The sequence below is a fragment of the Equus asinus genome, chromosome 10 (assembly GCF_041296235.1).
Source record: "Equus asinus isolate D_3611 breed Donkey chromosome 10, EquAss-T2T_v2, whole genome shotgun sequence".
Classification (NCBI taxonomy): domain Eukaryota; kingdom Metazoa; phylum Chordata; class Mammalia; order Perissodactyla; family Equidae; genus Equus; species Equus asinus.
The window spans coordinates 57,809,898-57,832,819 of record NC_091799.1 but is presented as its reverse complement, the minus strand read 5'-3'; the positions used below and the strand labels follow the sequence as shown (position 1 = coordinate 57,832,819).

At 45.2% G+C, this 22,922-nt stretch overlaps 1 protein-coding gene across 14 annotated transcripts in view; it reads left to right on the top strand.

Annotated features, from left to right (window-relative positions):
• MAST4 (microtubule associated serine/threonine kinase family member 4) overlaps positions 1-22,391 on the top strand; it is a 575,525-nt gene extending 553,134 nt beyond the window's left edge. For 11 of the 14 annotated variants that reach the window (XM_070519559.1, XM_070519558.1, XM_070519557.1 and 8 more), the window contains 6 exons: positions 1,430-1,630; positions 3,955-4,184; positions 4,750-4,872; positions 13,115-13,251; positions 15,488-15,669; positions 16,034-22,391. In XM_070519559.1, coding sequence (XP_070375660.1) covers positions 1,430-1,630; positions 3,955-4,184; positions 4,750-4,872; positions 13,115-13,251; positions 15,488-15,669; positions 16,034-19,896 — 4,736 coding nt within the window. In that variant the 3' untranslated portion in view covers positions 19,897-22,391. The remainder of the gene's footprint in view (positions 1-1,429; positions 1,631-3,954; positions 4,185-4,749; positions 4,873-13,114; positions 13,252-15,487; positions 15,670-16,033) is intronic. The other 3 variants (XM_070519562.1, XM_070519560.1, XM_070519570.1) reach the window with 1 other exon arrangement.
• Positions 22,392-22,922: the final 531 nt, after the last annotated feature.

Here is a 22,922-nt window from a genome sequence, read left to right as displayed (position 1 = left end):
CTTGCTTGGACCCCACCTGGAGGGTCTGTGCCACCTCCCATGAACTAGGGCCAAGCTTCAACTGTGCAACCAAGTGGTGTATATATAGCAGTGTCACCGAAATGCTAAAGTCTAATCCTCACTCTTTTCTAGACAAAGAACATCGTGTGGTCAGCACTTTAAAATGTGCTAGCTGGTCTTTCAAAGGATCATTTATAATAGTATTAAATTCTCCGCTTGGATTGTTTTTTGTTAAGGTGATAGTAGTGGCGATGATTTTTAAAGCACAAGGGGCTTATATGTAGCATTTATAGGCAAAAATAAGATTAGCATTGTTTTTTCTGGATGGACAAAGATATATTATTAACAATTAAAAAAAGAAAGAAAACAGAAAACTGATAGCCTGTGAGAGAAGGAGTAGGAGAAACCAAAAGGGGTGGCCATTCAGCTTTTCTCTGGGGAACTCAGCATGGCACTTCTGCTCAAGAACTTTCTTTACTCTTGGTCTGTGTAGTCACCAGACCGACAAGAGTGATTTTTCATTTCTGTATCATCCTACATGGTTATATTATCTTATGATCCTCTGCTGAGGGAAGTCCTCATTTTTTAACTACAAAAAAAAAAAAAACCTTCCAGTTTATATTAAGGTTAATAAAATTAAAGATAAAGAAAGCATGGCTGGCTTAGAGGGGAAGGAATTGTCCCACCGGTCCATTAACTTCAGGGCAGATCAGCATATGACAGACTATCTAAATTAAGAGGATGTAGTGAGCCATTGACTAATGTAGTGCGTAATATCCTCTGTCTTGTCTTTTGAAATTTACAAGGAGCTTAGAATGAAAGGAGGTGTATGGTGTGGGAAGTCAAAGGAGACACCTTAGGCACTTTTCTGTAAGTATTGTACCTGATCCTAGAATGAGGTGTGTCCTAGGAAGATGCTAAGAGATAACACAGGCATAAGCCTGCAATGGACTAATTAAATGATGTCCACAGTCAAAAAACCATTATTAACAGCGTTGCTAATCATGATCATTAGCAGCATAGTATAATCCTAGTATACAGTGGGCGGTCATGGTGCTCATAAGGTGATGTTTGGTTCGAGCATGGCCTTTCATAGTGGGTGGTGAGACTTGTCTTTATGAGGGTTGTAAAATACAGATTCGGGAAACTAATTATTCTCCTCATTAAATGGAGGCATCTACTGACAATTAGCAGACTTGTGTATAGGTAGGATGAAACCTAATGGATACCTCTTTCGTCTTTTCCTCCTCCATGTCACCTTTCTCAAACCAGTCATGTGTTGTTAACGTTTGCCTGACCCTCTGAGGACTCCTGAGCTGCGTGGGAGTGTGTTTCCAGCCTCTGTCCTTCCTTCTCTCTCTCCTCCCCTCTCCCCACCCCTCCTATCCCAGATTTTCCTGAATGTGTTTATTCCTTCTTCTTTGTACAGTTGGCAGTTTTTCAGAGCACTTGGATCAGATAAATGGACGAAGCGAGTGTGTGGACAATACAGATAATTCCTCAAAGCCATCCAGTGAACCCGCTTCCCACATGGCTCGGCAGCGATTAGAAAGCACAGAGAAAAAGAAAATCTCGGGGAAAGTCACAAAGTCCCTTTCTGCCAGTGCTCTGTCCCTCATGATCCCAGGAGGTAGAGAGACATCAACTCGCATGAAATTGTGTGATTTGTGCATGTGCCCCCCCTTCCCCCAGGGGACTGCTGATTGAGTTGCAAGATTGCTTGAAGCAGGGACCAACGGTTGGTGTCCCAGCACAGCTCCCTCCAGCATCTCCCTGCAGGACGTCCAGAGCTCCCAGGGAGCATGTGTGGTTCACTTCCTCTCACTTCTTTCTGCAGTGGGAGATGAGGCTTCCTTCCCACAAAAGCTTATTTCTTTTATTTGTTTTCTTTCCTGCTCTCCAAGTTAAGTGATAAATTTCCCTCCTCTGAATAGTTTTTCTTCCTAGACTATTCATCATTTATATACTTTACAGAGCTGTTTGCAGCCTCTGTGTTGGAAAGCTAAGTATAGTTTTTCTCATCTAATTAATGAAGAAATAGAAAGAACATAAGTTTTTCATTTCTGGGGATGTAGAGAGTCAGACAGCGCTGAGATTATAAGTTCTCTCAGGCCTGTCTGTTGAGCTCTGCTTCCTCCTACTGGTAGTCAAATCATTTTCCACCCAGTATTAGAAAACTGCACTTAATTATGGTTTTGTTGAATTGCGGTATTGTTCCACAACCTGATTTTGCCTCTGCTAATCACTATGTCCATAGTAATTCCACTGGCAGAGGTGAAATACACACCCTGGTGGTTGTGACTTCTCACTCAAATGACAGCAAGAGAGTGGAAGTGGGAATGAATTATGTTGCAGATGGCTTGCATTTGGAAGAATGCAGACCATGTATAAAAGAGATTGTTTACATTTTTGAAATTTCAAATTTGTGCAGAAAGAAATTGGATATAAACAAATGCTCATTTGGGGGTAGTGCGTGTTCGAGCATATTCTGTTTTCTGGGAGATGTCCCATTTAGCGCCATAAAACAAACACCTATCTCCCTAGTTTGAATGAATGTTTATATTCGAAGGCAATGGCCTCAGGGCAGCCGCAGTCAGGAAGATAAGTGTGATGTGGTCCAGTTCACTTCTCAAAGCTGGTGAGAAAGCCTACGTCATGGGAAAGTAGAGAAATCATTCCCTTTGGAGAGATAAGGGAAACCGTCATGAGTTAAAGAATTGGAGGCCTGACTTTTTAGCAGTTTGGATCTAATGTGTATCCACTCAGTCCCCTTCCTGCTTGCATGTTTTGAAGTTCTCTGCCCACCAGGGTATGTCTCTTCACCTGGCCTCTGGATTAGATAGAAGGTAGTCAGCAAAACAGCACCGCGATGCCACATGAAGTCAGAGAGTGCAGGAGCACGCATAGTGATACGTTTAGCTTTATTCTACTTTGGACAGACATAGAACTGGAACAATGATAGTAGTATGACGCTTTCAGCCTACTGTGGCCATGATGATACTCATCGCGCCTGGTGAGTTTTCAGTAGTGCTGGGCACTCTGCAGCCTGGCTCCAGCTGAGCTCACATTTCAGCCTCAGCATCTTTTGTACATTATTCTTTTTCTCAAACACCCACAATTTCATATCACCAGCTAAAGTCTGCTTCGATTCACATAGATGGAACAGTGATATGAACTATAAATTAAAAGTGTGTTTGCTTATAAAATAAGGAAAACAGCGTAGAATTGGTGTTTTGGAGTATGAACTGAGTTTCTCTTAAAATTTCTCTATTTCACCTGCATTATCCTCTTGTAAACCATATGAGAATTGCAGGTAATATATGAAGAGAATCAGTTGTAACCATAGTAACAAGGAGTGATTCTTTTATAGAGAAGTTGCCATTTCATTGTTGATCAAATTCTTTAATAAGTAATAGTTCAATAATAGTGTAAAAAGCAGCTAGCAAATTGGAAATCATGGTCCTGGCCATGGGTGTTTGAAAAGGACTGTGTTAAAGTTATTTAGGGCAAGGCTTGGAGTCTAAGAACTGTTTACTGTGGTCCAGAGTCCACTCTCTGTGAGGCTGTGCTCAAAAAATTCATGCATCCATCGCTTGTTTCCTTAATTAAAATAAAATGAATTCAATAAAACTATCACAGCCAGATAGCAACTAAGTTTTTTGTGTGTTTTCATTAGTGTAGGAAACAAAGAAATTATGATTTTAGAGTATTAATTGAAAAATTAATTAAAATAGAGAACTTTTGAAATTTCCTTGACAAGCTTCTGTTTTGAAATCCATGCTAGTTACCAACATAAATATTTTTAGACCATTTCTTCTTGCTTCTGCTATTAGAAGTGAATGGACTTGTTTTGCGACTATGCTCCCAGTCCTGACAGGGCTGGCATGCTGAGGCTGGCTGCCTGGACGTTGGCGTGGTCAGGATCAGCTTTGATGACTGGCTGCTTTCTTGCAGATATGTTTGCTGTGTCTCCACTGGGAAGCCCAATGTCTCCCCATTCCCTGTCCTCCGACCCTTCTTCTTCACGAGATTCCTCTCCCAGCCGGGATTCTTCAGCGGCTTCTGCCAGTCCCCATCAGCCCATTGTGATCCACAGTTCAGGGAAGAACTATGGCTTCACCATCCGCGCCATCCGGGTGTACGTGGGAGACAGTGACATCTACACGGTGCACCACATCGTTTGGGTAAGACCAACAGTCTCTCATCCTTGTTAGTTTTTATTCCTAGCCAAACTGGAGAATGGACAAGTTGGCTGAGGCATAGTTAACAGCAAATGCATTTTCTCTTAAGCTGCCATTTGGGACCTGTTCCACTTCTTTTTAGGGCTTTTTCCCTTTATCTATGTGGTGGAATTGAATTTAGTGAAAACTAACCCTTTCTCATAGTTCTGTCCGGTTTTCACATTTGATTGTCCACTCTTGGTACCAGTCTGGTAGAAATAGTCAAAGACAGTCCTATTTCCATCCTTTTTTCATTCTCTTCTTCTTAGTTTTTTCCCTGGTGTTCTTTTAAAAAAATAAAAATAGAAACAAAACAAAACACCTTCTCAAATCACCTGAAATTTCTTAGGAAACCATAGGATTTATCCCATTTTAGGATGATGGCAGAATGGAATAGTAACCATGCCTTTTTGATTTTCTCTTAGGAGTTCAGGATCATTTGCTAATTAACTCAAAATATTCTGCCAGTAGAAACAGTAGGGTTGTCATTTGTTTGCTTACAAACATATACTCTCCTCTTGGACTTTAGAATGTAGAAGAAGGAAGTCCAGCATGCCAGGCTGGACTGAAGGCTGGGGACCTGATCACGCACATCAATGGAGAACCAGTGCATGGACTTGTCCACACAGAAGTGATAGAGCTGTTGCTAAAGGTATTGTCCTTTTTATGTGGTAGCCATAGAGATGAAGCAGGTAGCCAGAAAGAAGCAGTACCAAGAGTTCTATGCTTGAGTTCCAGAGTTTGTCTCTGTGGCATACCCATGCATGCACAGTCTCATTGCTGAGAAAGTATGGAGTAGTCTAAGGTTTAATGTAAAGACAAATATGTCATGAATTCTCTGGTTTTGTATTGTGAAAAACATGTTCTTATATCTGCATAATCACTTCCTAATTTAATTTTGCTTCTTATTCTAAATTATAAATAGTAAGCGTTCTCTTTAAGTACCTCACATAGTAAAATCTGTTTGAAATCACCTAGCCTGAAGGTGATTTTCTTCAGGAACATTCACTAGCTTTTATTCTAGCATGGTAGAAGACAAACTGGTATTAAACTATGGGGTCTGATCTGAAAGCTTAGTCTGAGAGTTGGATTTGCTTTGAAAGATAGAAGCGTGAATATATACACATAGACTATAAATTATAGAAGTAGGTAGTAATCAAAGAAGGGGTTCTAGCAATCACTGGGCCTTTTCTTCCCTCGGACCAAGGAATTTGAATGGAGATCAGTTTCTATTTAACATGTAAGCTGAATAAAACCCATGAAGTCAGAAGCTCAGAAGAAGTGTGAATGTGAGAAGAGAGAGAGTCTGCAGTGGCCCTCTCAGTTCTGCTCTGTGCTTTGCCACCTGCTGACCATAGAAGATGGTGATAGCCCCAAATCTGGATCTGGTTGAAACAAATACAGATGAATTTGAGTTTGATTTTAAATTTTTTCAGAAAAAGAAGACGAATTTATCTGTGTTCAGAAATGCAGTCTCTAGTTGTAGGATGATTTTACAAGTCAACAGATTTTGGATGATCTCTTGCTTCATGAGCACTGTAAAGGGCTATCTGAGGCCACCAGACAGAGGTGCAAACCATAGCTTCAAATAACCTACAGCCTGTTTAGGGAAACACAGCATCAACACATAGGCGTAATTTGAATACCATCCATGGAGAGACTGTTTCCAGAACACTTGCTCTGAGCCAGGTACACTAGTGACATTGGTAACACAGAATTAAGGCATAGTCCTTGCCCTCGAGAAGCATGGGAGACGTAGGAGATATCTATTAGCAGATAAAGGACAACTTAATTAGTCAGGGCTGTAGCAGGGAGAAGCCTGTCATACTTTTGGAGATAATATTCTATGAGTGGGAAGAGGTATCACAGGGAAGCGACATTTAACTGGAACTTGAAAGAAAAGTAGGAATGTGGAAGGTACTACAGGGAAGTGGGTATGCAAAGCCTTTCAAAAGTAAGTACAGTTAGATGACTTTTCCCCTTCTTTTTCTGTCATTCCACAGCCAACACAAGAGTGTTCTTAAAAAGATTGAGGGTCTGACCCAGACTCCAGGAGTGGAAATAGCATATATATTCAAAGGTCCAGTGTGAAGTGGTAGATTGTGGAAGTTGTTGCTGTTGATTAATTCACAGCAGTAATGAGATTGTGGTCTTAGGCTCAGGCGCCTTGGAGGTTGGGAGCTGGCTTTGCTGTCTTCTTACCCACAGGGCTTTCCCCTAACTCTGACCAACTTCCTTACAAAGGCATGCTATTGATCACCGGAGGGATAGGACTGAATGTCGAGAGAACACTGCAGAGCCATGGGCTCTGTTGGAAATCAGCTTATGCTCGTTCTGAACACAGGGAATCTGACAGCAGCTCTTCAGGAGAGATGAGGAGTTACTGTTACAGCTTCCCCATCATTCCCAGCGCTTACCCACTGCCTGGTGTATATATGGGTGGATACTCAATAAATATTCGTGGAATCAAGGTGAACCACGGGGTGCTCCTTTGCTTGTTGTCCAGAAGTTACCACAGGAGGAGCCAAGTGCCACAGGACTAATTTTGTCATGTCTTGACTCATGTCTTGATGTACATGCCATTCAATTTGGTAGTGAAAGCCTAAAGATGGCCGGAGTTAGTCTACACTTCACAATATGGCTACTGAGTACAAACAAATGCCACTTGTGGCACCTGTGTAGATAAGACCTGGTTTTTTAGTTTCATTCACCGTCTGTCTCTGATAGTATTCTTTTTCCAATTGCCGTGGAATGGCTCTCTCAGAGTAAGCGTCCAAGAAATGCGAGGCAGAGCAGGATTGCTGACTTTGAGATCCCTTGGCTGTGAAAGTCACCTGAAATGACCTCAGACTCCCCAAGACGAAATTCCAGGAGAGGTACAAAGATTCCTGAGTCTGACTAGCTGCTTATCTCGTAATACCTGAGCCTGTGGTCCCGGGTACGCCATTGCTGACTCACAGATCCACCCTTGTGAGTAAGGGCCCAGGGAGGTTGTTTCGGTTTTTTCCCTCTGTCTCCTATGTCTGTATGTAAGCATTTCCAGTTGGTTGGGGACTGTGAAGGGAGGCATGCAGAGCATGTTATCTGTCTCTAAACTGTTCCTTGAGCTTTTTAATAGCTCACCTTGACCCTTTGTTTTAGATAATACGTCTGTTTCCTGGGTGAGCTCCTCTTAGTTGTTATTCATCCTGTCAGAGCTTTTCTAGATCTTGGCATCAGCAATTAAAAGGTCAGAGGGGTTTTAAATGGTGACACGTGTTTGGCCTCTACATCCTTTATAACAGTATTGTGTCACCTGCTGCGTGGCTTTTGCCACAGCATAGCTCTACATCATTTCTTCTATCTGCTCATAAAATCAGAAGAAGAAATAATAAGTTCAAATATATGTCTTTGGAAAATGAGGCATTTGTATATTTTTCTGAGACATAATTGATGACTTTTATGATTTATTTTGTAAAGTATTTTAATAGGATTCTGGATTTTAAAACCTGTCTTCCTGCTTCTATGAAATTTGAATGTACCTTTCTTCTCAAGGTCCCTGGCAAGGTCTCTTGGCACAATCAAATGATCTCATTTATAACATTTTGCTGCATCTGGTTACGGAGTGTCTTCATTCCTGGATCTAGTCAGTGTGTGTCTCTGAAGTTGTGTAAGCATGCTGTGTGGAGAGCCTTTGGCACCCTTCGAAGCGGTGGCGTGCTCTGTCACAGATCCAAGTGGAGCATTCTGCCTCTCATTTGTAAGGAAGCACTCCAGAGGAGTACACAGTGTAATGAAACAGAGAGGACACAGGGATTTAATTATCTTCCCAGTGAACTGTGTAATCAACCAGCAATTCTTGGACAAATTGTAAAGTACCTGGCATCTACAGTGGGCTCCTATGTGCCATCACTGACAGAACATCAGAGTGGTAGCTGTATTTTGGTATTCTTGAATGCTATTTACACGATGTTTTATACTTGCAGACTACTTTACAGAATCTCAGGATACCCTCAGAAAGAGGGGTAGGAGGCATCACCTAGGGCTGTGTGTGTATGTTGGAAGTACATACGTAATACTCACTTACCTTTTGGATCGTGAACATAGCAAGCATTTTCCACGTTTCCTGTCTTCACGTTTGGTCTCACGTATCCTCACAACTTCAAAGTGAAGCTGCTATGGAAGCGCTAACTTACATGCATAGGGAAACTCGTCCAGAGTCTCTGAGCATCCCAGGTCCGTGGAGTTACAGAATCTCATGGCTGTCCAGATCAACTCCCCATTGGCTCTGCGAATCCCTTAAAATATGCTCCTCAGGTTGCCTCAAACCCCTCCTGCCACCAGGCCTTAATGGCCTCCTTTTGTCCTTCAGGTAGCATTAATCTTTGTAAAAGAACTTCTTAAATGCACTGAAATCTTTCTGTACCTACTGCAGTGGTGGGTGGAGGCCATACAGACCCCGTCCTACCCCTGCTCACGGGACAAAGTGCCCGCTGAACCTCTCTTATCCAGGAAACTTTGTTCAACCAGGTGGCTTTCTTAGGATAGTATTAATTTAAATCCCCACTGCATAAGAGAAGATCTGAAACTTCCTCAGCTCCTGCTTCAAAGATTTCCTTTCCACAAAGTCTGAGGAACCTCTGGATGCTAAAATGGGAGCCATCCAATAGCATCACTACTATCCTCACATATTTGCTGAGCCCCCAAAATGTACAGAGCATTGTGACAGGTACTGAAGGGTCACACAACAAACGGCACATCAGAATAGTAGTTGATAGAGAGTGCTTCACACAAATGAACTCATGTAACCCTCACAGCCTGTGAGATAGGTGCTATAAATGTCCCCATTTTACAGATGAAGAAATCAAAGCAGAGGGAAGTTAGCAAAGCAACCCAAGCTTCTCTGCCAGGAAGGAGCAGAAGAGGATTTGCACCCTGGCAGCACGGCTCTGGAGCCTCTGCTTTCCACCGCTACGCCATAGTGCTCCAGACGTGCCGCTCTCCGATTGCCAGTGACTGCCAGTCCAGTGTTCACAGGAGAAACCAGTGGCACTACCAGGCTACAATCACAGTGTCAAACATAAGGAACAGACTGTAAACATAGCCAAAGTTCTGAAAGAGAGATGGCCTTCCACCAGGATGGACAGGGATGAAGATTGGGGGTTATCTGTGTCGGGCTGTGGAGAGTTAGTATATGGGAAGGAGGTGCGGGGTGCTATCAGCAAAAGAAAGAGGGGTGTAAAAACACAAAGGCAGGAGAGCTCAAAGGACTTGAGGTGCTTGAGCAAACCAGTGTGGCTGGAGCCTGGGTTCATATATGCGGTGAAGCGTGCAAGATGGCTGGGACTGGATTATGGAGGGTGTGCATCAGGGCAAGGACACAGGTATGCAGGAAGAGCACCATTTCCCCTGTGCATTTTGCAGAGGAAGAAATGTAAAAATAGTCTCATTCGCTGAGTTACCCGAGGCCCACTGGTAAGCTAACTTGGAGCCAGACTGAGAGAAGGGATTGGATAGCCTGACTTCTGCTGTTGTGTTCAGCACAGCCAGTCCCACCACGCCCTGATCACACAGATAGTTTAAAGTAAAAGTGAACTAACTGAACATTTAACAGACTGCTGGCCCCATTTTTTGTTGTTATTTTTTAAACAAGTGGCACAGAATTTCTCTGATGAGAGGTTGCTCGTTCTCCAAAAGAATTTATTGAGGATGAAGCGACCCAGTGAGCCGCCTGGCAGCAAGTTCAGGCAGCACTTGCTGTAGCTGAAGGATCCACCAGGTGGCAGGCTTCATATTTCTCACCTATTCTCTATAAAGTTATTTTTCCAGTCATTTACCATTTCCATGTTTATTGATGTTTCTAACCAAATATTTGCACACAACATCTTTCGTGTATTTCCCTTAAGGAAGTTATCTCTTGGCGTATTTCCATAAGTCGAGTGAACTGTCGTCCTCTGCCACAGCCATGTGTAGGAACGAGAAAATTGGGTCTGATTTTTATAGGGGAAGGGACATTTGTACAGAGCCTAGTGACGTGCTCTGATTTAGCAAGCCCTGGGCGTAACTGTTTTCTGGTGAGAAGTGTTCAGCATTTATATTATACGCAGTTTATACAATGTTTATGATATTATTATGTGTTCTGGACAATCTGATGCTATGATTGTTCCACCTGTCAATCCAGTGCCTGGTACCCTCACCACCACTCGCCAGATACAAGCTATGTACTCTGCTGGAACAAGAGAGTGGAGAGGATCAGGGCCTGCGCTGCCCATGGGAGTGAGCACTGGTGGGAGAGCCAGGAGAGCCAGGTTTGGGGTCTTCCATCGGGCTCTGCAACCTTAGGAAAGAAGCAGCTCAGTGCCTCTGAATCCGTCTTCCTTATCTAGAATGCAAAGATAATCCCTTCCCTATATATGTCATAAGGTTGTGGAAAAAACAACCTTCACCACTTGATTGTAAAAATAAAGTAAAATAATATATGTGAAAAATAATATTCAAAATGTGCTTTTAAAATGCCAGGTGGCATTGTTAGCCTCTTATAGATAAAGATGTGAAAGTCGGTGCTGAGTTGTCTTAGGAAAGGGTAGGACTGGATTCAGGCTCGGGGCGCGTGCGCAAGAGCCGCCCCCCGTGATCATTATAATGGCTCTGTGTGTCCACGCTGTGTAGGAATGTGGAAAAGCATTGAAAAAAGCTTCAGTGAAAGATGCAGTCCACCCACATCTGTTGCCCTTTTCCTTCACCTAAGGCATATAGGAAAAACTAGAATTTTAGCATGATCTCACTCAATTCATAAAGAGAAGACACCATTTCAAACAACCTTCATTGGTAGACGTTTCATAAGCTGAATTTTCTGTTTGAAGAATAAATAGAATGTCAATCTCTACTATCAGATAAAGGTTGTTTTTTTTTTAAGTTTTGGTATTTGCATATAGAACATTTAATTTATTCTTTTAGAATGAAAGTAATATTTTTTTTCTTGTTCAAGTTCAAACCCAATTTCCCTAAAATATTTTTTTTTTACAATTATGACCTTAGGTATGGCATTGTTTGCTCTTAATTATATAAAGAACTCTAAAATCAATAAGAAAATACGAAGACTTTCCGATTCTAAATTGGATATAAGACGTGGACAAATCGTTCCTTAAAGAAACACAAATGACCAAAATAAATGAAACAACATCCAGCCTGCTAATTGTCCAAGAATGAAGATTGAAACTTGATATAACTTTTTTCTACAAAATGGATAATTTGTTTAATGTTAATATTCAGTTCTGACAAGGCTGCGTTGAGATAGGTATTCATGTGCTTCTGGCAAGAGTATAAATTGACATAAAGGTTCTAGAAAATAGGCTATCAGTATGTACCAAGAGTCTTTAAAGAGTTCAGATATACCTTTAGATTCAGTATTTTGAGTCTAATTACATAATCTAAGGAAAATGTCAAAGGTTAGGATAATGATTTATAGATAAGGATATTTATTTCAACTCTTAGATTTAAAAAGTAGAAACCAATAGCAGTAAGGAAACAGTTAACTGTTGGCTCACCCATCTCAGGGAATATTATTATACAGCCAATAAAAATTATGTTCTTAGAGAATACTCGATGAATGGAAAATTTTTCAAAGTTATGTAACGTGAAATGAAAAAGGAACATAAAACTAAACATTAGATTAATTAAGATTAAGATTACTTGTAAAGTATGTCTATATATGCACATAATTTATACATGCCTGAAAAAAAGACCAGCAGGAAATATACTGAAATATTACCAGTGTGAGCTGGGTGGTAAGCTTCTCAGTCATTTCTATTCTTTTGTTTATGCTTTACTCTTTTCTTCTTGTAATGGCATGTGTTACTTCCCAAATTGGGGGTGGTGGGGGATGGGACACTGGGTATTAACATTAAAACAGTCAGTTCCTGTTTTCCTGTCCTCTGTCAGCACTGTGCTTAGCTCCCTCTCACTTAAGACCACTTAGAGCTGATTTGCTAGGTGCAGGCATAGACCTTTTAAAAGGCCCTTCTCCTTAGACTTCTTGTCTTTCAAGGTAATTAGGGCCATCTGTGACTTTGAAAAGACATGTTTCTCCCTAGTTTTTAAGAAATTCAAGAAGAGGTCATTGGTACCAAAGTGAAGGGGATCAGTCCTGCCCGCCTGCCCTGGGCGGGCCCAGCACCTCTCAGCTGCCTTCTGACTCCACTCTCAAATCCGTCCCCGGGGTCTGCCCAGCAAGCCCCTGTCCCAGGACCCAGTGAAAGGGCACAGAACCCAGCAGGCATCACCTCACCACGTGTGCCCTGGTTAAAGAGAGGCTGTTTCATCCTTGCTGGTATAAACTTTCCAGCTCTGCAAGCTGACGGGCTTTATGGTGATAGAAAAGGAAGCTTTTAAAATAATTAAAAATGAAAGTTGCATTCAATTTTGCTACTTTATGATTTCTAGGTCAAAGGGGAAACACAAAAAGGAGGAAAAAGAAAAAAAAAAGTCAACCAAGAGTAAGCAGCCCTTGGGCACAGTTATACTTAACACATCTGGATGAAGAGAACAGTATTTATGGAGCCCTTTCCATGTGTCATGCCTGGTGTGAAAGGCTTTAGCATCCCTGTCTCATGCCGCGCTGAGAGGTGTGCCTCTCCTGTGAGAGAGTACAGCAGTGAAGGCAGAGGGAGGAGGGGCAGCCTGCTCAGCCTGGACTGAACTCAGGTCTCTGGAGCCCACCCTCCTAAAGAAACCTCACATTTTGCCTACCCCCAGGTTGTATTCCGTCAGGACTGTACTGCTTAAGGGTTATTTAGAAATGGAAGGCCTTCAGTATGTATGTCCTTATGGATCTTTATTGTCTTTGAATCTCCTCTTTGTTCTCATCTTGTTTCATCATAGCGTCTCCCTTTAATGCCATCCCGTTTTGTTTATAGAGTGGAAATAAGGTGTCAATCACTACTACTCCATTTGAAAACACGTCAATCAAAACGGGACCAGCCAGGAGAAACAGCTATAAGAGCCGGATGGTGAGGCGGAGCAAGAAATCTAAGAAGAAAGAAAGCCTAGAAAGGTTAGTTAAAGCAGTATTCTTTGTGAGTGTGGTATATACCCATGTCAGAGGAAGGTTACTCCTTACTTAATCAAATATGGGAAAGATCCATTTCTCTGTGAGAAATTTTACACTGTGGTTCACATATACATACACGTTAAAGTTCATATTCTTCATAGCATTATTTTTCATAGTGAAAAGATTCACATAGTTAGATTGTAGAATTTTCTTTTTCTCATGCATGAGGACCATGAAAAGCCCTTTGCTGTTTCTTAAGCCTCTAGACTTCATTTCAGTTGAGTTAGATTTGAGGAACTGAACCTTCAGACAGTCTTCAGCATTAAATCTACATTTAATAATGTCTTTTACATTATCTAAAAACAAACAGTTGTCAGGGCTGGCCTGGTGGTGTAGTGGTTAAGTTCACATGCTCCGCTTCAGTGGCCCAGGGTTTCACAGGTTTGGATCCCGGGTGTGGACCTAGCACCGCCCATCAAGCCATGCTGTGGCGGCATCCCACATAAAATAGAGGAAGAATGGCACAGATGTTAGCTTGGAGCCAATCTTCCTCACACACACACACACGCACACGAAAAGTAAGAATAAACAGTTGCTATTTTTTAAATGCCAGATATTCTAAAATAGCTATATCTGTAAACCAAATAAGCCTAGAAATAAAAGGGCTTTTCTGGGCTTTGTTTTACTGACTGAAAATCTGACCCAGTTCCACGTTTGTTCTGGGAAGCATGGCACCTTTTTGTACTCTGTGCAGACACGGGCAAGATGTGGTTGTGCTTCTGGTGGGGACATTTCTTGCCAGGCAACTGTCTGGATGTACTTCCGGCATGATGCCACAGCACCCCTCCTTTACCCACTTGGATCTGGTGTACCTGATCACATTAAAAGGACTTTTGATGATAGAAATGTAGGAAAGTAAGCAAATGAAAAAGGAATGCTTATTAACTCCAGGAAAAATAAAGTTATACAAGAAAGGAAATGAAACTATGCTTTACTTGGCCCACCTGTGAACAATATTTATAATGTAAAATTTAAAAAAAACAGTTTCTAACCAAATATTTGAGTTTAGCTTCGTTGGGAAGGATAGAAAAGGGGAAGTGTATGTGGTCAGAAGGTGGGAGCAGGTGATATAAGAGCTAAATTTTCATCTTCTGTGGTACAAAATCAACAGATAATTTCTAAAACTGAAAAGCTAAAAAACGGTATAAGGCATGTTACTTAGGAATATGCAGACAACTGGGAGAAGAAACAGTAGAAAGTGTTTCTCTGCGGGGTGGGCAAATGGCAGAGTAGGGAGTTGCTATTTTTCATTATAAGTTTGTAAAACTATTTGACTTTTTAACCCAAGTACACTTATTACTTTGATTAAAATGACACACACAAATTCTGAGATCCTTCTTTGGGAGGTGTGTGTGTCTGTGTGCACTGTGTGTTTGGACTGTGCCCTAAGTCATACAGAACGCACGGTTTCGGGGGTGGCAGTGTTGGACTTCCTGCTTAAGTTCACACGGGTGAGTCAGGCTCACATGATGGTAGAGGAACTCTGCAGCCACCTGCACTTCTAAGCCGCCTGAAGCTGTGCTTTTGGCTTTAAGATGTGCTTGTCGAGCATTAGATACACATTTGCTCCTGCTGCAGCTTGGTGTCTGCTGCCCTGCTGGTATGAGAAGCTTCAGTTCGCCTTTGTCATTTTTTCTATGTGAATGCACAACTTACATTGTCTCTAGGAATACTCAAGAGCCCACCCTGGAATAGGCATAGCCAGAGCCCCCATAGAGAAAGCCTCTGCCCATGTATCACAATTAAAGGAATTCCATATCCCAGATGAGGATTTTTCTTCCAGAGCTTTACTTTGTATTATCTTTTAATTAAATTGTGTCAGCGTGTCTGGGGCTGTGTACTCAGAAGCCTTCAAGCAAAGAACACCTTCCTCATAAACCTGACAAGTAAATAAATGAATGTATACTTAATATATTTCATATTTTTCCTAATTTCTCAGCTCTTTTTAAGGTGTTTGGAATTAAAAGAAGAGAGCTTCCACTGTGTACATCAAAGACTCTTCCTTTCTAAGTCATAAAAACGTTTTTAACATAAAGATGGGATGCCGCTCTTTAGTGGGATGTGCCATCATACCACTGTTTCTGGCACAGAGGTGTGAACTCAATACACTGAGGTTGTCAGGAGGCAGGAGTGGTTCTGAGTGTACAATCTGATCAGTTTTCTCCTGTTTTCACTTTAGGAGGAGATCCCTTTTCAAAAAACTAGCCAAGCAGCCTTCTCCTTTACTCCACACCAGCCGAAGTTTCTCCTGTCTGAACCGATCCCTGTCATCGGGGGAGAGCCTCCCGGGGTCTCCCACTCACAGCTTGTCTCCCCGATCCCCTACGCCAAGCTATCGCTCCACCCCCGACTTCCCATCTGGTGAGTGAGAGGCCTGCCTAGAAGGCAGGGAGAGCTGAGAGGGGGTCAAAGTCACCACCTGAGATCCTGAAAGACATGGGGCTTCTCCCAGCTTAAGGAAGCAGGTTGAGGATAAAATGATAGAGAACAGGATTTATAGGGAGCTCATAAAATATGGCTTTTCGGACCATTAAAAAAAGACAGCAAGTGTTGGGTTCCACCTTGGAGCAGGGGAGGTTTATCTGAAAAGTGTTTATTCGTTAGAGTTAGATGCTGAGACCATTTGCTAACCTTTACCTGAGCTTACCTAAAACAGTTTGGCTGGAAGCATGGAAAGAAAAGGGAAGCTGGCCGTTGCTCACAGTGTTCTGTTTTCCACCCACAGGTACTAACTCCTCCCAGAGCAGCTCCCCAAGTTCCAGTGCCCCCAATTCCCCAGCGGGGTCAGGACACATCCGGCCCAGCACTCTTCATGGTCTGGCCCCCAAACTCAGCGGGCAGCGATACCGGTCCGGCAGGCGCAAGTCTGCCGGCAACATCCCACTCTCCCCGCTGGCCCGGACACCCTCTCCAACGCCACAGCCCACCTCCCCGCAGCGCTCACCATCGCCTCTGTTGGGACACTCACTGGGCAATTCCAAGATCTCTCAAGCCTTTCCTAGCAAAATGCACTCCCCTCCCACCATCGTCAGGCACATCGTGCGGCCCAAGAGCGCAGAACCCCCGCGGTCCCCGCTGCTCAAGCGCGTGCAGTCGGAGGAGAAGCTCTCTCCCTCCTATGGCAGTGACAAGAAGCACCTGTGTTCCCGCAAGCACAGCCTAGAAGTGACCCAGGAGGAGGTGCAGCGAGAGCAGTCGCAGCGGGAGGTGACCTTGCAGAGCCTGGAGGAGAACGTGTGTGACGCGCCTTCGCTCAGCCGGGCCCGGCCCGTGGAGCAAGGCTGCCTGAAGCGCCCAGTCTCCCGGAAGCTGGGAAGGCAGGAGTCTGTGGACGACCTGGACCGAGAGAAGCTGAAGGCCAAGGTGGTGGTGAAGAAACCAGACGGCTTCCCTGAGAAGCAAGAAGCCCACCAGAAATCCCACGGACTTGGTAGTGATTTGGAAAACCTGTCTACTTTTAGGTTAGAAGAGAGGGAGAAGAAAATGTATCCCAAGGCTTTAGAAAGGTCAAATCACTTTGAAAGCAAAGCAGCCATGCAGGAGACCCAGTCCCTGGGCAGTCTGCTGAAAGATGCTCTCCACAAGCAGGCCAGTGTGCGGGCCAGTGAGAGTATCACCTCGGATGGGGCAGCAGCTGGCTACGGCCCAGCACCCGGGGACCACAGCCAGGGCACCTGTGACTTCAAACGAGCCTCCACTCCTGGTACTCTCCAAGACAGTCTCTGTCACTCCACTGACAGGTCCACCTCTGGGAAGGGGGACAACACGGAGAAGGCCCCCCAGGCCAAGGAGTGTCTCCGATGTGAGAAGTTAGACAGCAAGCTGGCTAATATTGATTACCTCCGAAAGAAAATGTCACTTGAAGACAAAGATGACAGCCTCTGCAGTGTGTTGAAGCCCAAGGTGACATCTAGTACCCATGAATGCCTGCTCGGAAACCCCGTCCGGCCAGCGGGCGGGCAGCAGGAGCCCCTGCCAGCCTCCGAGAGCCGAGCATTCATCAGTAGCGCCCACGCAGCTCAGCTTAGTGCTGTCTCTTTTGTCCCTCTCAAGGCCTTAGCTGGCCGGGTGGACAGTGGAGCCGAGAAGCCGGGCCTAGTTGCTCCTGAGTCACCTGTCCGGAAAAGCCCCTCGGAGTATAAGCTGGAAGGTAGGTCTGTGTCATGCCTGAAGCCAATTGAGGGCACTTTGGACATTGCTCTCCTGTCTGGACCTCAAGCCTCCAAGACAGAGCTGCCTTCCCCAGAGCCCGCACAGAGCCCCAGCCCGGGCAGTGACGTGGGGCCATCTCTGCCACCAGCGCTCCCCAGCAGTGGCGGGAAGAGAGGTGAAGTTTCTAGTCAGAGGGAGCCTTCCCCTGCCAACTTCAAGACGAATAAATCCTACCTGCTCGAGCCTCGGTTCCAACCACCCAGTCGGGGTCTCCAGAACTCACAAGCATCTTCTCTGCCTGACCCAGAGCTAAAGCAGGACAGGAAAGTCTCTCATGCTGCCAGGAGCCCCATGACAGTTGCGGAAAGTGGTCCCCAGCGGAGAGAGGGTGGCCCCAGCAAACACCAAGACCACAGCCCCGACACCACACTCCTCCCCTTCCTGGGGCAGAACCTCCATGGCGCCGACCCACCCAGGCTGCACAGCCCGCTCCCACCCGAAGGTGCCCCCTTGAGGGAGAAGCAGGGACAGAGGGAATCGTCTGAAAGGGGCCCTTCCACAGCCAGAAGCGAGTGGACTAGTGCAAGGGCTGATGTCCGCAGAGACCCCTCTGCGGAGCTGCAACCTCCAGAAGATGCTAAGACCAGTGACAAGTCCAAAAATCTCCCCTCTGTGAGCAGAGCCTACCCAGATTTCTACACACAGACCCAGGCCGTGGAGAAAACATGGGAGCCTTGTGGGAAAACGATCCACAAAGATGGCCGAGAGGAGGGGAGGCTCCTGGCCAGAGAGGACTCCTCTTTGTATTCAGTGGGGACTCCTTGGGACAGGGAGCTGGGCAAGGGAAGACGTGGCATGGAACCCAAGCTTGAAGCACCCCCTGCCAGGCAGTCTCTGCAGCCACCCGGAACTGGGAGTGGGAAGAGTGAAAAGCTCTCCGGTTTCCCATCTTTGCAGAAAGACAGTCCCAAGGAAACAGAAAGGAAAGAACAGCCTCTACAAAAGCATCTTAGCAGTAGCTCTCAGCCCCCACCGATCACCAAAGAACTGCCCAGCCTGGTCGCTCGGCAGCATTGCAATTCACCAAGCCACCCTTCAGGCAGAGAGCCCGGGAGCAAGCCCTGTGCTGCAGAACCCAGCCCGGGCCTGCAGGGCCCTCCCAAGCCTGCTGCTGTGCACAGTGAAAGCAGCCCCCACAAGCCCAGGCCTGGCCCTGACCCGGGCCCGCCAAAGTCTAAGCACGCAGACAGGCCCCTCTCCTCGCAGAAGCCAAGCGCTGGGGCTGCGGCGGGACAAGAGCCTGGCGCCCAGCCGCTCGGGGGCCCAAGCCGCGAGGGCAAGGGCAGCGCTAAGGATGTGGTGGGTGCGCTCCCTGCCCTCCTAGGCTCCCGGCACGCAGCCGTCGATGCGGTGAGCCAGGGACCAAGTGGGTCGTCAGCCCCACTGCACACCGAAGGGGGTCCTCTAGACAACAAGCTGAAACCCGCCAGTGGTGGGCGCACCCCCGAGATGCTGGAGAAGCCCGCGCACCTGCCACGGCAAGGACCCCCGGGCCTTCGTGAATCGGTGGACCAGAAACCTCCCACTGTCAGTGAAAAGCAGAACCTGTCTCCAAAGCACCCCAAACCATCCACTGTGAAAGACTGCCCCTCTCTGTGCAGACAGACGGACAAGAGCCCCAGTCCGCAGGCGCCGCCCGCGGACAGGAAAGCCGAGGGCCCGAGGGGCTGGGAGGCGGCGGGCGCGGCACTGGAGGGCCGCCTTCCCCCGGCTCCCGGCGGCGAGGCCCGGCCCAGAGGCGCCGAGCGGCCGGCGGCGGCGGGCAAGGGCTCCCCAGAGGCCAAGCGGAAAGGGCTGGGTCCCCAAAAGCCGCAGAGCGAGGCAGACAAGCCCGGCGGCATGAAACGCTCGGCCTCAGCCACCGCGCAGAGTGCTGTCCGCTCTGCTGCCCCCGCGGAGAAGTCTCTGAGCCCCTCCTCCGGCCCCGCTGAAGCCAGACCCGCGGGCAGCGAGGCCTCCGCCACCAAGGCCAGCGGGGCCACGGCCGAGGCCTCCAGCAACAGGGACCATAGGAAGTCCCTGCCTGGGGGGGATGGCAGAACCCAAATGACCAAGAGCGACTCCATGCCGTCCTTCCGGAGCTCCACCGTCACTCTGGAGTGGCACCACCCCAACCCAAATGTGGCAGGGGGAGCCGGCCCCCAGGACAGGGCCCTCTCAGTAACTGCCACCATAGGAGAAACCAAAGGGAAAGAGCCTGGCCCGGCCCAGCCTCCTCAGACTAGGAAACAGACCGTGGGCAGAGAGGTGACCAAGCTGTGCCCAGCGCCCACCGCTGACCGCCCGGTCGCCCTTCCCTCTGAGAAGGACTCTGTGGTCCGGCAGAGGCGGGGCAAGGAGAGCGGGCGGGGCAGCCCTCAGAAAAAGGCCTCGTGAGGACACAGGGCCCCTGGGGACCCGGGAAACCCGACCGGAGCGTGTCACTGAGTCTTGACTACCTTGTGAAACCAGCACTGTGTGGGCATGTCTGCCAGGCCGAGCCTGGAGCCTCACTGAGAAGGGGAGAGAGAAGGAAGTGGGGGAAAGAGAGAGGGGACTTCTTCCAAATGCCTTCCCAATTGTAACCGGTAAAACTGTTACCAGAGAGTGTTTGTACAAAAAAAAAAAACCTTTACAGTTGAGGGTTGTCGAGGAAAAAGATTTTCTCTGTAAATATCTAGCAACGTGTTTGGTTTGGGATGTGGAGGTAATACCTTGCTGCTGATTGCGTTGTTCACTCCAGCTTTTTTTTAAATGAGGTTTTTGCTTTACCACTTATGATGTAGTAATGACGCAAAAGGGTTACAACGGGATGTATGTAAAAGTAGAGATGCACCCATGTTCATGTGTGAACACATCCACCCACATGTTTTGGTTTGTGGTTTAAGAGAATATTTCAAGGCTACATTTTGCTAAGTTAAAACAGTCTACGTAGAGTTAAAGATGAAAGAAAGCCCTAAATACCGTAGATTGTGACTTTTATGTGTTTTTTTAACCAGAGATTTTGATAGTACTGTATCTGGCCTACCTATGTTTCCAGATCTAAAGCAAGAATTACTCTAATGGCTGCATTTGGAATCCTCCTCCATTAGGAATGGCCAGAAAAATGGAGCTAGCGGCTTTCATTTCATAGTCATCCTAATGGACATTTTGATCCTGGGTCCAACTGTCTGAAAGGCTAGTTGTCCTTGTCTGTGGTGTGTACGTCGGGTCTTCACCCTAGGCGGAGCGGCGGCTATGAACACACGTCGACTGCGTTTCTGTTCTCTTGCTTTTCCTCCTTCTCATGCTCTTAAACTCAGGCCTTTATGCTATGAGTCACTAGTCCAAGAAGCACACAGTTTGTAGGAGTTCTGTACCAGCCCTGCTTTTGAGCAAAAAGGAAAATTCCTGGCTGCACACAAGTCTGCGAGTACTTAGGTTGAGTAATAAGCATCAGGCATTGGAAGAAATGTTAAATTTGCTTTTTTGAGGAAAAGGGGGGTGGATTTTGGCATCATAGCATATATATTAAGGAATAATCAGGACATCAGATACATTTTAATACATAGCTGGGGCCTTATGTTGTAGATGAAGCTTGCTGTTTTTAGCAAGTTCCTGGGTTTCACATTCCTTTCTGATGCATCGAGTAGCTCCATACATTTCATAACATGGTCTCTTTATTTGTATGCAAAAAAAAAATACTGTATTAATAAAGAGCAGCATTTTTGTAACAAAAAGACTTGTTGGAGCTATTTGGTGCTTGAATGTGACTGTCCTTTTTACTTTTGCTAAGCCTTATTTAAATTTTGTATACCATGGGATATGTAGAATTTGTCAAATCACTTTAGTGCTGAGGGGGTTTTTTGTTTGTTTTTTGTTGCAGTTTTTCCTGGTGGCTTGTTTTCTATTGTAAGACAGCACTTGCTGACATAAGTACTAAGGCACTAAGAGAAACACACACAGATAAGTATTTATAAGTTGCTTGGGATCCATAGCAGGATTTTTTGTTTTGTAAGAGAAAAAAATTGTCATTAAATACTAATCTAGCACCCTAACCCCCTCGGAGATGTCTTAGTATCTTCAGGCTATAAAATTGTTCATCTAAGCGCAGCAACATCTTACAGCCCTGTGGATTGTAAATCATTTACCTTTACCGAGGCTATAAACTCCGCTCCAAAAACAAAGGCATCATTTAATCTACTGCCTGGTTGTCCTTCATTGTAAGATAGGTTGACAACGGCAAAACAGGAAAGAGTCTCCTTGTCCCTCACCTTTTTCCCCATGCAGTTTTAGCCATTCCCCGTTACTATGTTGTGAAATTGTAGAAGAAACAAATACTTTACGAGAACTTCAATGAGTTTCAAAAGCGGTCTCAGCATTTATAATTCGGATCTGTGTTTGGCGGTTGTCATAACGCAATCCTTCTGCACTCAGACATCGAGACAGGTCTATCGGGGAGGTAGTTCATGGTTTACAGCCTTTGCTTTTTAACTGTCCAGTTTCCTTTAAAGCACAACTAGCTGCTTGTTTACAAATGATATTTTTATGTATATTTTGTATAGTGTATTATCATTTTTGCCAAATATGTTTTTGCATTTTGGATGAGTAAAGAGTACCTGAGGTTGCATTCATGTAGTCCCTGTTTGTTGTAAACCTCTCCAATCAGCTGGTAGAAGTTCTCCTGTGTTCTCCTTGGTCCGTCTCCTGTGATTGTAAGATGTGCTCCTCGGTAGTACTCCCAGCTGTAGATTTACCAGCTTAAAAGTTTGTTAGGATCTGTGCAATAAAGTGTTTGCGGTCTTATTTTCTCTAAGAAATTCCCTATGGATGTCATAATTGTTGTATATTGAACAAATATTTATACTTATGCAGTTGCATAACATTGAAATAAAAATTTAGCATGAAAAGATTATGACTAAGTTTTTTCCCATATCAACACATACATACCATCTCCAAAATGTTACTGAATATAACTCTATATTATGGAAAAAAGTATGAGTTTTTGCAGATTGCTTTTCGTTAAGTGGAATGTTTGTTAATTTTTTTTAACTTACACAAACATGTTCCATTCTTCAAGATTAAGTTCTTCCGTTTTTCCATTCTTCCTTTAACTCCTTCTTGTCTTTTCTACCAACCTTCTTTCTTACCTGCAGAACTTACCAGTTACCACACCACATTTACCGTCTTCACTACAGTCTTGGGAAGAGGTGTCCTTTCTAAGTGACACCACCTCCTTCAATTCTCCCCACACCTTGCTCCATGGATGACCATTATGTCCTTTCATCTTTCTTTTCCTCCCCTCCCATCTCCTCCCTCATAATTAAAAAACATGGAAACCATCAGGAAGGAAGGAGGCAACCTAACATTTACTGTCTACCTTCTATATGTATACTTAGTACTAGACAAGGTGCTTTTCATCTGCCATCTCATTTGATCCCAAC